The sequence below is a fragment of the Vipera ursinii genome, assembly GCF_947247035.1.
Source record: "Vipera ursinii genome assembly, chromosome: 2".
In the NCBI taxonomy this organism is placed as follows: domain Eukaryota; kingdom Metazoa; phylum Chordata; class Lepidosauria; order Squamata; family Viperidae; genus Vipera; species Vipera ursinii.
This window is the reverse complement of record NC_139513.1, coordinates 286,270,753-286,287,554: the sequence shown is the minus strand read 5'-3', so window position 1 is coordinate 286,287,554 and position 16,802 is coordinate 286,270,753. Positions and strand designations below refer to the sequence as shown.

The 16,802-nt window shown below is 44.6% G+C and overlaps 1 protein-coding gene across 1 annotated transcript in view; it reads left to right on the top strand.

Annotated features, from left to right (window-relative positions):
- ARK2C (arkadia (RNF111) C-terminal like ring finger ubiquitin ligase 2C) overlaps positions 1-16,802 on the top strand; it is a gene marked incomplete at both ends in the record, with an annotated part of 101,787 nt that overhangs the window by 70,852 nt on the left and 14,133 nt on the right. The window contains 3 exons of the mRNA XM_083354895.1: positions 5,336-5,630; positions 8,011-8,136; positions 16,548-16,677. Coding sequence (XP_083211021.1) covers positions 5,336-5,630; positions 8,011-8,136; positions 16,548-16,677 — 551 coding nt within the window. The remainder of the gene's footprint in view (positions 1-5,335; positions 5,631-8,010; positions 8,137-16,547; positions 16,678-16,802) is intronic.

Below are 16,802 nucleotides of genomic sequence, written 5' to 3'. Positions count from 1 at the left end.
CCAAGTTTGGTGCTTTGTTTTGTGTGTGTGTGTGTGTGTGTGCGTATTTTGGCGAATCTGTCCCTTTTTATCGGCGTACTTCCTAATGGGTCTGTTCAGCTGAGACTCAGAAACAATTGCCTGTTATCAGTGCGGTGATAAGCGCCAGGCTGAACTGGAACTATAGGTTCCCCCAGGACCGACTTCTCCTCCGTCTCTCGTCTGGGCGGAAAGAAGACAAATTTAGATGTTTCGCCGTCCCCTGCTGAGTCAGAATGTCACGGAGTCTTTCCAGACCCTGGAGCCCCCGCTGGGACTCTCGGGATGGAAGTGCAACACAGAGGTAGGAGCAGCTGGTGTCTAGACGAAGACCCCAGACCCACAGCGCACAGATACACAGACTTTGGCCGAGGCTGAGTCCCTGAACTATATAGGGCAAAGAGCAAAACCGCGGTGAGATTTCAAAGGAAGCCCGACTTCCATAGATTTCCCAGGTCATGCCCGTGCACCTGTCTGCATCTGTCGAGAATGGACATTAGCAAGAGACGTTCATCGCTGTCTCGCTATCTTCTTTCCTCTGCCGTTTCCCCCATTACAGACGTTAATCTTTCCAGTCCCTGGAATGAATGGAGAATGAATGAATGAATGTATATCTCCGTCTCTGTCTCTCTCTTCTCCTATCTATCTATCTATCTATCTATCTATCTATCTATCTATCTATCTATCTATCTATCTATCTCTCTATCATCTTTCTCTCAACCTATCTTCTATCTATCTTTTTTCTATCTATCATCTATATCTATCTATCTATCTATCTATCTATCTATCTATCTATCTATCTATCTATCTATCTATCTATCCATCCATCCATCCATCCATCCATCCATCCATCCATCTATCTTTCCATCTATTATATCTATCTATCTATCTATCTATCTATCTATCTATCTATCTATCTATCTATCTATCTATCTATCTATCTATCTACTCTCTTCTATCATTCTATCAATCTATCAATCTATCTATCTATCTATCTATCTATCTATCTATCTATCTATCTATCTATCTATCTATCTATCTATCTATCTATCTATCTACTCTCTCTTCTATCATTCTATCAATCTATCTATCTATCTATCTATCTATCTATCTATCTATCTATCTATCTATCTATTCTCTCTTATCTATCTATCTATTTATCTATCTGTCTGTCTGTCTATCCATCCAATCATCCACCCATCCATCCATCCATCCATCCACCCATCCATCCATCCATCCACCCACCCATCTATCTATAATTTCATTTCTCTCACCTTTATTCTGTTTATAAATAACCTCAAGGCAGTGAGCACATCCTTTTCCTCCTGATATTTTCCCCACAACAGCCCTGTCAGGTGGGCTGGGCTGACAGAGAGGGACTGGCTCAAAGTCACCCAGATGGCTTTCCTACTTCAGGTGGGAAGACAGAAATCACCGTCTCCGGGTGATCAGGCCCATTGGAAAAAACCCCCGTTCTTCTGGCTCAACCTCAGCCCTAAATAGCAGATATAAATCTCGTCCTTTGTGAGACCTTTCAGCAAGGGGTCTTCAAACCTGGCCCTTTGATGACTGGTGGACTTCAACTCCCAGAATTCCTCAGCCAGGCACGCTGGCTGAGGAATTCTGGGAGCTGAAGTCCACCAGTCATCAAAGGGCCATATTTGAAGACCCCTGGTTTGGATCCAAGCCTGCAGTTTTTATCAAAATGGCTGACCGAGGAATTCTGGGAATTGAAGTCCACCAGTCATGAAAGGGCCATATTTGAAGACCCCTGGTTTGGATCCAAGACCGCAGTTTCATCAAAATGGCCGACCGAGGAATTCTGGGAGTTGAAGTCCACCGTTCATCAAAGGGCCACGACTGAAGACCCCTGCCTTTTCGCGATGCTGTCAGAGACGACACTCCTGAGATCCAGGGGTTTCAAGCAGAGGCGAGCTGCTTGCGGTTCTCCATCCTTTACATCTCAGATCCCTCTTTAAGAGTGGCTTTTGCTTTTTTTCCCCGAGTTTGAAAAGATCGCTTCTCATCAGCCGTGCATCCGAAGGTAACCAGCAGGAGCACATTTGACATTCAGGGCCCAATTACAGCTGTCTTCTGCTGGCACTGGTTTTTTTTTTTTGACGTGCACCTGAAGGCTTGTGCCATGACCCGTTTCCCAGAGCTTCAGGCTTCAAGGAGAACCGGGTTTCAAAGCAGAAACCTCGTTCCACATGCGGGAGAGAGAGAGCGGGTTTTCTGAGGTAGACTGGATCCTCCTGGCTCACTATTTTTATTTTAAAATACAGATGCTCTGTTGCACCCAGTTGACGGCAGGTAGCACATTGATTTGTGCTTTAGATTGTAAGCCGCCCTGAGTCTTCGGAGAAGGGCGGGATATAAATGGGATTAAAACAAACAAACAAAAAAATAATAATCAGCCAAGGCTTTTTGTAGAGCTGGGCCTTTGCTTGCTTGCTTATCTTGCTCGTATAGGCTTCCCCTCAAAACAAAACCTGTATTACTGGGGAGGACCCCCCCCCCCAAAGGTGCTTTTTTTAGGAGGCAGCTTGGACTTCCCTGCGTTTTCTTTGCAGGTGTTTCGCTTCTCATCCCAGAAGCTTCTTCAGCTCTGACTGGATGGTGGGGAACGGAAGGATTTATACTCCTTGCAGACAGCTGGTCATTTGCCTTCTTTTTGAGGCCACTTGGAGGGTCACCCGAGTGGTGCAAATGGGTGTGGAGCCTTCTTGGATCTGCTGAAAGGACTCTGTTGTAGATGGATGATGTTCTTTCAGCAGTTCCAGCACCACTCAGGTGACCCTGAGGACACAGGTCCACCTCCAGGTGGCCTCAACGACTCTCTAAAAGGATGCAAATGACCAGCTGGGTGTCTCCTTTGGGAAAGTACAAAGTCCAGGGGAGGTGGGAAAAAGAAGAAGCTTCTTGGATGAGAAGGGAAACGTCTTAAAGAAAAGGCTCCACCACACCCATTTGCACCACTCAGGTGACCCTGAGGACACAGGTCAACCTCCAGGTGGCCTCAACGACTCTCTAAAAGGATGCAAATGACCAGCTGGGTGTCTCCTTTGGGAAAGTACAAAGACCAGGGGAGGTGGGAAAAAGAAGAAGCTTCTTGGATGAGAAGGGAAACGTCTTAAAGAAAAGGCTCCACCACACCCATTTGCACCACTCAGGTGACCCTGAGGACACAGACAAACCTCCAAGTGGCCTCAACGACCCTCTAAAAGACTGCAAATGACCAGCTGTCTGCAAGGAGTATAAATCCTTCCATTCCCCCACCATCCAGTCAGAGCCGGAGAAGCTTCTTGGGTGAGAAGCGAAACCTCTTCAAAGAAAAACCAAGAAATTCCATTTGCCTCTTGAAAAAAGTACCTGTGGGATCACCTGGATGACAGAATCTCCACAGAGATTCCTGGGGAGAGGAAATGCATTTCGATAAAATTACGGGCGGTCCCCCAGTGACGAGCACAACGGAGCCCCAACTGTTTGCTCGAGAACCGGCGAATCAATTCCCCGTTGTCAGCCATTTTGTGAGAGCGCCCGCAAACTTCCTCCCAGCGTTTTAGCTCGCGGGAGAGATGGGGGAGAACGAAAACCTCAACGTCTGGTTTGACTAAGTGAAAGGGTTTGGCAAAGCTAAAAGGAAAAGACCGTTGTCCTCTAGACTAATATTATTTCCTACCACATTCTGCAGAAAGGGCTGCTTCTTGTTGTTGTTACCGTTATTATTTTAGAGCGGGGCATTCATTTCAACAAAGAGCACGTGTTGGCCACCAGCCCAGTAGACAGACAAGGTTAATGTCATTAATTACCAACCCAGGACCTGATTAATGACCTATTTCCTGGCACTCGGCAGTTGGTTACGCAAACCTTGTAAAAACTGCCAAAAGATGAAGACAAGCCAGATAATTGGGTCGCTTGTACATCCACCGCATCGTAGTTGCCTCCTCCCCTCTCCGTTCTCCTGGATCAGGATAGCAATCCAGGCTCTCTTGAACCCTCAACAGCGGGTAGATTCCAGATGTTTTGGCATCACCCTCACTGTCTTTAGGGAGCTGTGGACAGGAGACCCGTAGCGAACAAGGGCTTCACATTTTGCAAACTGCCTGCAGTTTTTTAAGTGGTGTTTATGGAGATTCGCAGTCCCGGATTGTCGCAAAGGTGTTTTTTTTTATCCAGGAGCCAAGTAGACTTTCTTTCTTTTGCTATGAAGGCGTTTCGCTTCTCATCCCGAGAAGCTTCCTCGGGTTCTGACTGAATGGTGAGGAATGGAAGGATTTATATTCCTTCCCATCATTTGAAAACTGTAGCTGGGGAATTTTGGGAGTTGAAGTCCACTGGTCCTAAAGTTGCCAGGGTCGGAGTCCCCGGATTGAAAAACTGGCTGGGGAATTCTGGGAGTTGAAATCCACTAGTCCCAAAGTTCCCAGAGTCAGAATCGCCTGATTGAAAATGTGGCTGGGGAATCCTGGGAGTTGAAGTCCACTGGTCCTAAAGTTCTCAGAGTTGGAGCCCCCGGATTGAAAAACTGGCTGGGGAATTGTGGGAGTTGAAGTCCACTAGTTCTAAAATTCCCAGAATCGGAATCCCCTGATTGAAAAAATGGCTGAGGAATTCTGGGAGTTGAAGTCCACTAGTTCTAAAGTTCCCAGGGTTGGAGTCCCCGGATTGAAAAACTGGCTGGGGAATTCTGGGAGTTGAAGTCCACTAGTCCCAAAGTTCCCAGAGTCGGAATCGCCTGATTGAAAACGTGGCTGGGGAATTCTGGGAGTTGAAATCCACTGATCCTAAAGTTCCCAGAGTCGGAATTGCCTGATTGAAAAACTGGCTGGGGAATTCTGGGAGTTGAAGTCCACTAGTTCTAAAATTCCCAGGATTGGAATCCCCTGATTGAAAAACTGGCTGGGGAATTCTGGGAGTTGAAGTCCACTGGTCCTAAAGTTCTCAGAGTTGGAGCCCCCGGATTGAAAAACTGGCTGGGGAATTCTGGGAGTTGAAGTCCACTAGTCCCAAAGTTCCCAGAGTCGGAATCGCCTGATTGAAAACGTGGCTGGGGAATTCTGGGAGTTGAAATCCACTGATCCTAAAGTTCCCAGGGTCGGAATTGCCTGATTGAAAAACTGGCTGGGGAATTCTGGGAGTTGAAATCCACTAGTCCTAAAGTTCCCAGGGTTGGAGCCCCCGGATTGAAAAACTGGCTGGGGAATTCTGGGAGTTGAAGTCCAGTAACTCCAAAGCACCCCCAGGGCGCTTTCTCTCTCAACCTGCCATCTCTCGTGGTTTCCGCCTCCGTGGAACTTCTTCCCTTGCCTTCCAGGGGCTCCTTTCCAAAGGTCCCAGCATCCTCACGCTACCTCCTGCCGGCACTTCCAACTTGCCCCCCAGCCTCAGATCTCCGCAGACTTCCCCCTGCCTCATGCCGTCCAGCCTCACCTCCCAGCCGCCCACCAGCACAGCAGCCCGCTCCACTCGTCGCTGCCCACCATACCCACCCTGCCATTCCAGGATGTGACGGGACCTCCGTTCCTACCTCAAGCCCTTCATCAGCAATATCTTCTCCAGCAGAGGCTCCTGGAGGCCCAGCACCACCGCAGGTTCACATCCCATCCCAGGTGAGCGCCCCTCCCCCTTGGGATGCTGGTTTTTTTTGGGGGGGGGACAACCGCCAGTACAGGTAGCCCTCGACATGATGATGATGATGACGATGATGATGTTGGAAGGGACCTTGGAGGTCGTCTAGTCCAACCCCCTGCTCAGGCAGGAAACCCTATACCATTTCAGACAAAGGGCTGTCCAGTCTCTTCTTAAAAACTTCCAGCGTTGGAGTATTCACAGCTTCTAGAGGCAGGTTGTTCCACTGGTTAATTGTCCTCACTGTCAGGAAACTTCTCCTTAGTTCCAGGTTGCTTCTCTCTTTGGTTAGTTTCCATCTATTGCTTCTTGTCCTGCTTTCAGGTGCTTTGGAGAACAGCTTGACTCCCTCTTCTTTGGGGCAACATTCTATTCTATTCTATTCTATTCTATTCTATTCTATTCTATTCTATTCTATTCTATTCTATTCTATTCTATTCTATTCTATTCTATTCTATTCTATTCTATTCTATTCTATTCTATTCTATTCCATTCCATTCCATTCCATTCCATTCCACATTTTCTCTATTCTATTCTATTCTATTCTATTCTATTCTATTCTATTCTATTCTATTCTATTCTATTCTATTCTATTCTATTCTATTCTATTCTATTCTATTCTATTCTATTCTATTCCATTCCATTCCATTCCATTCCATTCCACATTTTCTTTATATTCTATTCTATTCTGTTCTGTTCTGTTCTGTTCTGTTCTGTTCCGTTCCGTTCCGTTCCGTTCCATTCCATTCCATTCCATTCCATTCCATTCCATTCCATTCCATTCCATTCCATTCCATTCCATTCTATTCTATTCTATTCTATTCTATTCTATTCTATTCTATTCTATTCCATTCCATTCCATTCCATTCCATTCCATTCCACATTTTCTCTATTCTATTCTATTCTATTCTATTCTATTCTATTCTATTCTATTCTATTCTATTCTATTCTATTCTATTCTATTCTATTCTATTCTATTCTATTCCATTCCATTCCATTCCATTCCATTCCATTCCATATTTTCTATTCTATTCTATTCTATTCTATTCTATTCTATTCTATTCTATTCTATTCTATTCTATTCTATTCTATTCTATTCTATTCTATTCTATTCTATTCTATTCTATTCTATTCCATTCCATTCCATTCCATTCCATTCTATTCTATTCTATTCTATTCCATTCCATTCCATTCCATTCCATTCCACATTTTCTCTATTCTATTCTATTCTATTCTATTCTATTCTATTCTATTCTATTCTATTCTATTCTATTCTATTCTATTCTATTCTATTCCATTCCACATTTTCTTTCTATTCTATTCTATTCTATTCTATTCTATTCTATTCTATTCTATTCTATTCTATTCTATTCTATTCTATTCTATTCTATTCTATTCTATTCCATTCTATTCCATTCCATTCCATTCCATTCCATTCCATTCCATTCCATTCCATTCCATTCCATTCCATTCCATTCTATTCTATTCTATTCTATTCTATTCTATTCTATTCTATTCTATTCCATTCCATTCCATTCCATTCCATTCCACATTTTCTTTCTATTCTATTCTATTCTATTCTATTCTATTCTATTCTATTCTATTCTATTCTATTCTATTCTATTCTATTCTATTCTATTCTATTCTATTCTATTCCATTCCATTCCATTCCATTCCATTCCATTCCATTCCATTCCATTCCATTCCATTCTATTCTATTCTATTCTATTCTATTCTATTCTATTCTATTCTATTCTATTCTATTCTATTCCATTCCATTCCATTCCATTCCATTCCATTCCATTCCATTCCATTCCATTCTATTCTATTCTATTCTATTCTATTCTATTCTATTCTATTCTATTCTATTCTATTCTATTCTATTCTATTCCATTCTATTCCATTCCACATTTTCTCTATTCTATTCTATTCTATTCTATTCTATTCTATTCTATTCTATTCTATTCTATTCTATTCTATTCTATTCTATTCTATTCTATTCTATTCTATTCTATTCTATTCTTTCTCTATTCCATTCTGTTCTACTCCACTCCACTCCATTCTAATTTGCAGTATTTGCATAAGTCACTTGTGTAAGGACATCATGTTGCATATGACACCTCTACCCTTTTGATTCACCTTGTAGGGACCCATGATGTCACATAGGCCAGAATGCCATCATGCCTTCTATTATACCCCCATGGACAGACCAACAACCTTGATTTTGCTCACCTCCCACACCATTTCCCTACTTTGATCTAAACAGGGGGTTCTCCGAGTGATATGTCGAATTTAGAACTCGGTGAGAAGACGTGGAAAGAGAGCAGTGTGTCTACTCATTCTTCTCCTTCCCTCTTGCAGGCGGACTCAGGAGCACATGCCTGTCCAACCTCATCGGTTACATCCAAGCTTTGAATTTGGCCATCAGCTGCAAACTCCTCGGACTGTGGCGCCTCAACCTAGATATTTAGCCGAAGGAACAGACTGGTAAGTCATTCTTTACTCCCAAGGATTGGGAAGAAAAGCATAAATGAAATGAGTTGGTTGCTTCTGGAAATGGTGATCTGACTTCCTTTAGGACTGGAAGAAGTTCTAGAGTTCTGGAGATTTTCCTCAAGATTTTCACTGAATTAGATAATAGAAGAATAGAATAGAATAGAATAGAATAGAATAGAATAGAATAGAATAGAATAGAATAGAATAGAATAGAATAGAATAGAATAGAATAGAATAGAATATATGGATTGGAATTGGAATTGGAATTCCAATTATATATGGATTGGAATTGGAACAGTTTCCATCTGTTGCTTCTTGTCCTGCCTTCAGGTGCTTTGGAGAATAGCTTGACTGCCTCTTCTTTGGGGCAGCCCCTGAGATACTGGAAGGCTGCTATCACGTCACCCCTCGTCCTTCTCTTCATTAGACTGGACATACCCAATTCCAGCAATTTCTAGGCTGGTTTCCTTTTTAATCTTATCTATCTGAACTTAGAAGGGACGCGGTGGCTCAGTGGGTTAGGACGCTGAGCCTGTCGATCAGAAGGTTGGCAGTTTGGCGGGTCGAATCCTGAGTGCCGCGTAACAGAGTGAACGCCTGTTACTCGTCCCAGCTTCTGCCAACCTAGCAGTTCGAAAGCACGTAAAAATGCAAGTAGAAAAATAGGAACCACTCCTGTGGGAAGGTAACAGCGTTCCGTGCGCCTTTGGCATCTAGTCATGCCGGCCACATGACCACGGAGACGTCCTCGGACAAGCGCTGGCTCTTCGGCTTTGAAACGGAGACGAGCACCGGCCCCTAGAGTCGGGAACGACTAGCACGCATGTGCGGGGGAACCTTTACCTTTATCTGAACTTATCCGAAACTAGAGCTGGGCCTGAAACCTCTGCATTGCAGGAAAAGTTCTGTGTCCCTCCCTCCATTCCTTTTCCCTTTTCACTGTGGGAAAGTTACGCGGACTTATAAAGAAGGTGTTGAATTTGGAAGCTGCGGAAGGACACGGCTTTTATTCAAAGTGAGCTGCTGATTCATAACTGTTATTTCCTGTCCTTGCCTCTTATCTGATGTTCCCTGCCTTTCCCCCCCCCCCAATTTCCGCAACCTTTCCTCCTTTATTAGCCCAGTTCCAAATCCCTGACAGTAGATAAATTAATATCTTCAGCTGAATCTTGGATAAGGAATAAATGCTGATATGCTTTAGAAGCCAAAGCTTTAGATTTGCTAAATACAGACTGGAAAAAAGCTCTCTCAGATAGGGGGAAAATCAAAGGAAGAGAACCGGGATACGGGCTGTGCCCAGCGAAGAACGCAAAATGCTAAGAGGGAACAAGGAGAAGACAACCACAAACTCAAAGTGGGCCCCACTAGGAAGTTTGAAGGGCACAATGAAGGGGAATTTTAAGTACAGGTATTCATTTAATGACGGCTCAGTGTTACAACGGCACGGAAAACAGCGGCTTACGGCCGTTTTTTTACACCACAGCTGCAGCCTCCCCATGGACACGGTTTGAACATTCGGATGCGTGGTGACTGGTTCGTCTTTATGACGGTCGCAGTGTCCCAGGGGTCACGTCGCATCCCCTTTTGCGACCTTCTGACAAGCAAAGTCAATGGGGGAAGCCAGATTCACTTAACAACTGGGCTACTAGCTTAACAAATGCAGTGACTCCCTTAACAACGGCGGCAAGAAAAGTCGCAAAATGGGGCACAAAACGTTAACCAGCATCCGACTTAGCAACAGAAATCTTTGGGCCGAATTGTGGACAAAAGCCAAGGGCTGCCTGTATATGGGAGAGTGACAACATATATATGGCTGAGAAATTCTTGGAGTTGAAGTCCATAAGACATATAAGGGCCATGTTTGAAGACCCCTGCCCTATACTATTTCATACAAATGGTCGTTCAATCTCCACTGATGAAGCACCTACAACTTCTGGAGGCAGGTTGTTCCACTGATTAATTGTTCTCACTGTCAGGAAGTTTCTCCTTAATTCCAGGTTGCTTCTCTCCTTGATGAGTTTCCATCCGTTGTTTCTTGTCCAGCCTTCTGGTCCTTTGGACCTCCTCTTCTTTGTGGCAACCCCTGAGATATTGGAATACTGCTATCACGTCAACCGGAGTCCTTCTTTTCTCTAGACTACCCAGAAGATGGGTAGACTTCAACTCCCAGAATTCCCCAGCCAGCAGAATAACAGTGTTGGAAGGGACCTTGGAGGTCTTCTAGTCCAACCCCCTGCTCAGGCAGGAAACCCTATACCATTCCAGACAAACGGCTGTCCAGTCTCTTCTTAAAATCTTCCAGTGTTGGAGCATTCATAGCTTCCGGAGGCAAGCTGTTCCACTGGTTGATTGTCCTCACCGTCAGGAAGTTTCTCCTTAGTTTTAGGTTGCTTCTCCCCTTGGTTAGTTTCCATCCATCGTTTCTTGTCCTGCCTTCAGGGGCTTTGGAGAACAGCTTGACCCCCTTCATCTTTGGGGCAGCCCCTTAGATATTAGAACACTGCTATCATGTCGCCCGTGGTCCTTCTTTTCATGTGTTTGAACCTGCTCATGTGCTCAGTCTGGTCATCTACAATTTCTTAGAAACCCAAGATGAAAGGTTAGAAGAATGATCAAATTGCCCTATCTTCAAAGGAAATAAAAATGAGAATTCTGGGACTACAGGTCAAACTGAGATTGATATCCAGGAAGATTCCAGAACAGTGTTTAAGATCCTGGATCCATTACACCAGCTTCCACAATTCAGAGTGGGTTTTTCAAAGATAACTCTTCTCAGCTTAAGTTTCTCTCTGTTTTTATTGAGTAGGTACTTCAGTGGATTATGGGAGTGCTCCTGTCATAATATACCTTGATTTTTAGCTAAACATTCGGTGAAGTATCCTGTGACATTCAGAATAGTAACCTAGATGGTTGATATCTGGGTGTCAAAACAATTAAGTGTCTACATAACTGGATTGCAAAACATACTTCAACCCTGTTCCTCAATGGCTCATCATGAAGTTGAAGGCTTAGCGATAGCGCTTAAACATGTCAATCTTTTTATTGAATACAGAGATTGAAGAGAATAGAGCTGGAAGGGACCTTGGAGGTCTTCTAGTCCAGCCCCCTGTTCAAGCAGGAGAACCTATACTGTCTCAGACAACTGACTGTCCAGTCTCTTCTTAGACCTCCAGTGATGGTGGCATGATTTCTGGTGGCAGCTTTGTTATTTTTTACTTCTGTCACAAGCCTTAGTTCATTTGAGCCTTAGCTTTCCTCACTTCATCTTTGCAGGCTCGGGCTATTTACTGATATTCTGTCTTAGTTATATGTGCCTTTTTTCACTTTTTATACTTGTCCTTTTTTTGTCTTTCATAAAGAGAGTTCTTTATGCAGCCATGCTGGTTTCTTTTAAGAGCTGTTATTTTTCTTCTTCGTTGGTATTGTGCTAGACTGGGCTTTTATAATCTCACTTTTCAAAATTTTCCAAGCTTCTTGAGTTGTTTTCCCCTTGAGGATTCTCATCCTTTGAATTCTTCCCAAGCTCTCTCTGTTGAAATCAGCTCTCTTAAAGTCCAAGACTCTAGTTTGACTATGTTCTACTGCTTGTGTTTGCATAATGTTGAATTCCAATATTGCATGATCACTCCCCCCCAAAAGGTTCCTGTGGTTTCAACACCTTCTATCATTTCATCTCTGTTAGTGAGAATTAATTTCAATATGGTTGATCCCCTAGTTCCCTTCTCTACTTTTTGGCATATATATATAAGGTAAAGGTTCCCCCGCACATGCATGCTAGTCGTTTCCAACTCTAGGGGCCGGTGCTCATCTCCGTTTCAAAGCCGAAGAGCCAGCGCTTGTCCGAGGACGTCTTCGTGGTCATGTGGCCGGCATGACTAGACGCCAAAGGCGCACGGAACGCTGTTACCTTCCCACCGGAGTGGTCCCTATTTTTCTACTTGCATTTTTACGTGCTTTCGAACTGCTAGGTTGGCAGAAGCTGGGACGAGTAACAGGCGCTCACTCTGCTACGCGGCACTCGGGATTCGACCCGCCAAACTGCCGACCTTCTGATCGACAGGCTCAGCGTCCTAACCCACTGAGCCACATGCATAGCACATAGCATCTTCAAAACCTTGCCCATTTCGATAATGGAGAAAAAAACAAGGCAAAAAAGATTGAAGAAAAGAGGTTAATTTTCTGCATATTTTTTAGCTCAAGAGGGTGAATTTGTTTCATGCTGAATTCCTCGTTTCTGCATAGAAAGGAAATGCCTTCATACAGATGGTTGTCAAACCTGCAACGCCGTGGGCCATTAGTTGCAGAACTCTTTGAAGTCAGCCGTCTTTGCCCTCTCAGAATAATGGAGGACCAACCAGGGCTTGCCCTTTTTATCCTTGGTCGCTTTGAAATTCCACGGGGTTAATTGCACCTCACAGTCGCCCACTTCTTCCGGGGTGACTCACTTCGCTTGTTCCTTCCACCCAGAAGAACGGAAAGGCAGCTGCTCCTGCGTCAGCAACGGGGTGGATCCCACCTTAGAGGCCAGGGAATGCCTTTTGGGAAAACCCCAAGCTACAGTCTTGAGTGGGTGGCTCCGGAAGCTTCAGAAGACGCGTTGGCCACTTCTAAGTGAGGATGAGGATGGTCTGTGTGGGATTGCCCTCCCTTGAAGGGTGTAACAGCACGGAGAGGGAGCGATAGAAGTGTGAGGAAGAACAACTGGCTGGAAGTCAGCTGGGAGGAAGGAAGGACGGAAGGAAGGAAGGAAGGAAGGAAGGAAGGAAGGAAGAGAGGGAGGGAGGGAGGGAGGGAAGAAGGATAAGGAAGGGAAGGAGGGAGGGAAAGTGAGGGAGGATAAAGAAGGAACGAAGGAAGGAAAAGAAAGGGAGAGAGGGAAGGAAGGAAGGAAGGAAAAGGGAGGGAGAGAGGGAGGGTGGGAGGGAAGGAACGAAGGAAGGAGTGGTGGGATTCAACCGCACACGTTAAAAATAAAATTTAATCGCTTGCTCCCAAAGTGTACACATACATAACACACATTTAAATCATACTACCTACAACTTATGTATAGACCTACACCCTTACATATAAGTAACGTATAAATATTAATGTTGATTAAGGAAAGAGGGAAGGAAAGAAGGAAAAAGAAAGAAGGGAGGGAGGGAGGAGAAGGAAGGAAGGAAGGAAGGAAGGAAGGAAGGAAGGAAGGAAGGAAGGAAGGAAGAGAAAGGGAGGGAAGGAAGGAAGGAATTCTTTCTGCTCCCCCCCATCATGTCCTCTGGGCTGTCTGTAGACTCTCTTCCCCAGACTGCCCTCAGTTTCCCTTCCGTTGGCTTCCTTCCCCTCTGGCTCCGTGGGGTTTGCTTCTCCCCATCCTCAAATTTGTCCTCTCCGCGTGTCTTTCCGGATGTGTGTTTTCCCACACCTTCATGGAATGGAGGGAGAGGGGGAAATAAAAGTCCCTGTAGACGGAACCACTCAGAGACAGGCACGTGGAAAGTGGGGTCACTCTCAAAAAAAAATTTTTTGGGGGGGAAGGATCTGCAGAACTGCTTAAAAATCCCTGCTGTCCCCCAAAGTTCAGACAGGTGATTTTTTTTCCTTTGAAGAAAACATGACTTTGGCCATTTCTTTATTTATCACATTGCAATTAACCGAAGGGCGCTGTTTTTTGGCACACCTGATCTCTCTGTCTGTGCCTGTGTGTTGTGATTCAGGGTCAGCCTGTGGGTTCGGCAGTTGGGTCGGACGACTCAGAGGAGGAGGAGGGGGGTGTTGAAGACCTTGCTGAGGGCGTTGAAGATCTTGCTGATGAGAGCCCTCAGCCAGGCCCCTCCCCCCTGGTCACCACGGAGACCCAGCTGTGTGAGCCTGACAGCGTGGATGAAGATGACCCACAGCTGGCCCTGTTCAAGGACGCCCGACGCAGGAGGCAGTCAATTAGGAGTAAACAGAGGAAGGCAATGGGGCACCTCGGAAGGAGGCAGAGAGAAGCCACGCCCTGAACTCTATATAAGGGGAATGTGTGGGGAGGGCTGGTTTGCTGAAGGCAACTGCTTGGATAGTTTATTTATTTATTTATTTATTTATTTAATTTGTATACCGCCCTTCTCCCGAAGGACTCAGGGCGGTGAACAGGGCAATACATAAAAACAAGATTCAAGCAATACATAAAAACAAGCCCCATGTAGAGTTCCTGTTTCTTAAAGCTCCTGTTTCTTGGTTTGTCTTGTTCCGTTTGTTTTTGTAGCAATAAATTTGGCAGGCGTAATTCCAGCCTCTTGCCTTCTTGTAAAAGGGGTTGTCCCTGCCTTTTCTGCAGGGCCGGTAGCAGGCTGGTACAGAACACTGTGTGTGCACAGACAAACAAACAAACCAACCCACCCACAGAGAGAGAGAGAGAGGTACACGTTGCACCCAAAGGTTTGATATAAGCCAACCGCAGTAAATTTTCCTTTCAGAGAAAATACGGCCATGCTTAGAAATGTTGAAAAGTCATGCATCAAACCAGGAAGAAAGTAATTGGAAGAAAAGGACAACCAATTTATACATTTAATGCAATTTATATACTAAATTGTCTGTGAGGCCCGGCTTTTGGAATACCCTGCATACGTATGAAATATTTTTTGCTGCCTACTAATGAATGATTCAGTTCAAGGCGAATTTGTTCCACGATCCCAGAGTTAATTTATCAGTCCCTGAATAAAAAAAGAACACTGAACAACAAAGTAGACAAAATAGGTGATCTGTTCTCAGTGTTGTTTGTGTGTGTGTGTGTGTGTGTGTGTGTGTGTGTGTGTGTATTTGTTAAGTATTTTAGAATACCTTGCCGGCCCAAATACGGGCCAAACCTTATTGCCTGTATCAGCCTAACCTAAGGCCATCCGCAAGCTGTAGTCGCAACTGTGACAACTCATTATTTGTGTCAATTTTTCTCCCTTTAATTCTTTGTTAGCAATCCAAAAAATTTTTTTACACACAGACACACACACACACACATACACGTGTCTGTTTCTGTGTCTGTGTCTGTCTCTCTCTCTCTCTGTGTGTGTGTGTCTGTGTGTGTCTGTGTGTGTGTGTGTGACTGTGTCTCTCTGTGTCTCTCTGTGTCTCTCTGTGTGGCTGTCCAGTCTCTTCTTAAAAGCCTCCAGTGTTGGAGCATTCGCAGCTTCTGGTGGCAAGCTGTTCCACTGGTTAATTGTTCTCACTGTCAGGAAGTTTCTCCTTAATTCCAGGTTGCTTCTCTCCTTGGTTAGTTTCCATCCGTTGCTTCTTGTCTTGTCCTGCCTAGAGGTTTCTAGATCAAAGTTTCCAAAGTGTGAATTATTTTATTTATTCATTTATTTTTTTTAAAAAAAATATTGAATTTATATGCTGTCCATCTCACTATGAGGCTCTTGTAACTGTGCTCATCTTACAATGCAGTAAAAAAATGTAAATATAAAAACAACTACAAATATAAAATCAATTTAAAATTCCAAGAGCTAAATACAGATTGAAAAAAAACCAAAACCCTAATGGAATCTCAGGGAGATGCAGACAGAACCCAGGAGACGTGTGAAGATTTTTTTTAAATCTTTATATCTTTATTAAAAATAAATTTCTTTGCCTTGTTTTCACAGTTCATTTATGCTCATTTGGGTGTTTGGGGTTTTTTTTAAGGGTAGGCACGTACCCTTAAGGAAGTGTAACAGCAAAAAAAAAATGCCCTTAAAACTTCCTCCAACTCCGCAAAATTGACTCTTCTGTTAGACTTGGATAGTGGACAATCACCCTGTGGTGACTTTTCCCCCCTTTCCTCCAGGATCTCTTAACAGCTAGCTCAGGGGTAGGCAACCTTGGCCCTTTTATGACTGGTGGACTTCAACTCTCAGAATTCCTGAGCCAGCCATGCTGATGGGAAAGGGAGAGGTTTCCAAGCTGAGCCATGCTGGCTCAGGAATTCTGGGAGTTGAAGTCCACGAGTGATGAGGGGGCCATAGTTCCCCCATGCTGGCTCAGGAATTCTGGGAGTTGGGGTCCACCAGTCATGAAGGGGCCATAGTTTCCCCCATGCTGGCTCAGGAATTCTGGGAGTTGAAGTCCACGAGTGATGAGGGGGCCATAGTTCCCCCATGCTGGCTCAGGAATTTTGGGAGTTGAAGTCCACCAGTCATGAAAGGGCCATAGTTCCCCCATGCTGGCTGAGGAATTCTGGGAGTTGAAGTCCACAAGTCATGAAAGGGCCATAGTTCCCCCATGCTGGCTCAGGAATTCTGGGAGTTGAAGTCCACCAGTCATGAAAGAGCCAAGGCTGCCTACCCCTGAGCTAGCCATTGGCAATGCAGGTAGGAAATGAATGTAGGTATTTTGACAAGGGAAAGTTGTCCAAAGAGGAGGACATCCATTTTACTGATTCCTGATTTTGATTTTTGTCTTGCTAGGGATCTCAGTGTTGACGCCGGCCTCGGTCACAACCAGTTCCAGGTCAGGCCAGTCCCTCAACATTATCAGCACTATTTGGCTTCACAAAGAATGCACCATTTCCCCCAGAATACGTCCTCCACACAGATGGTAAGTCAAGGGGATGTTAGCAGAGACGGTTTGAGGTCAGAAAGAACGCAGGCTGCCCTGGAAAGGCCGTCAATCCATGGCTTGCAAGGGGAAAGACCCAGATTGCATGGCAAGGGAAGGGTTCC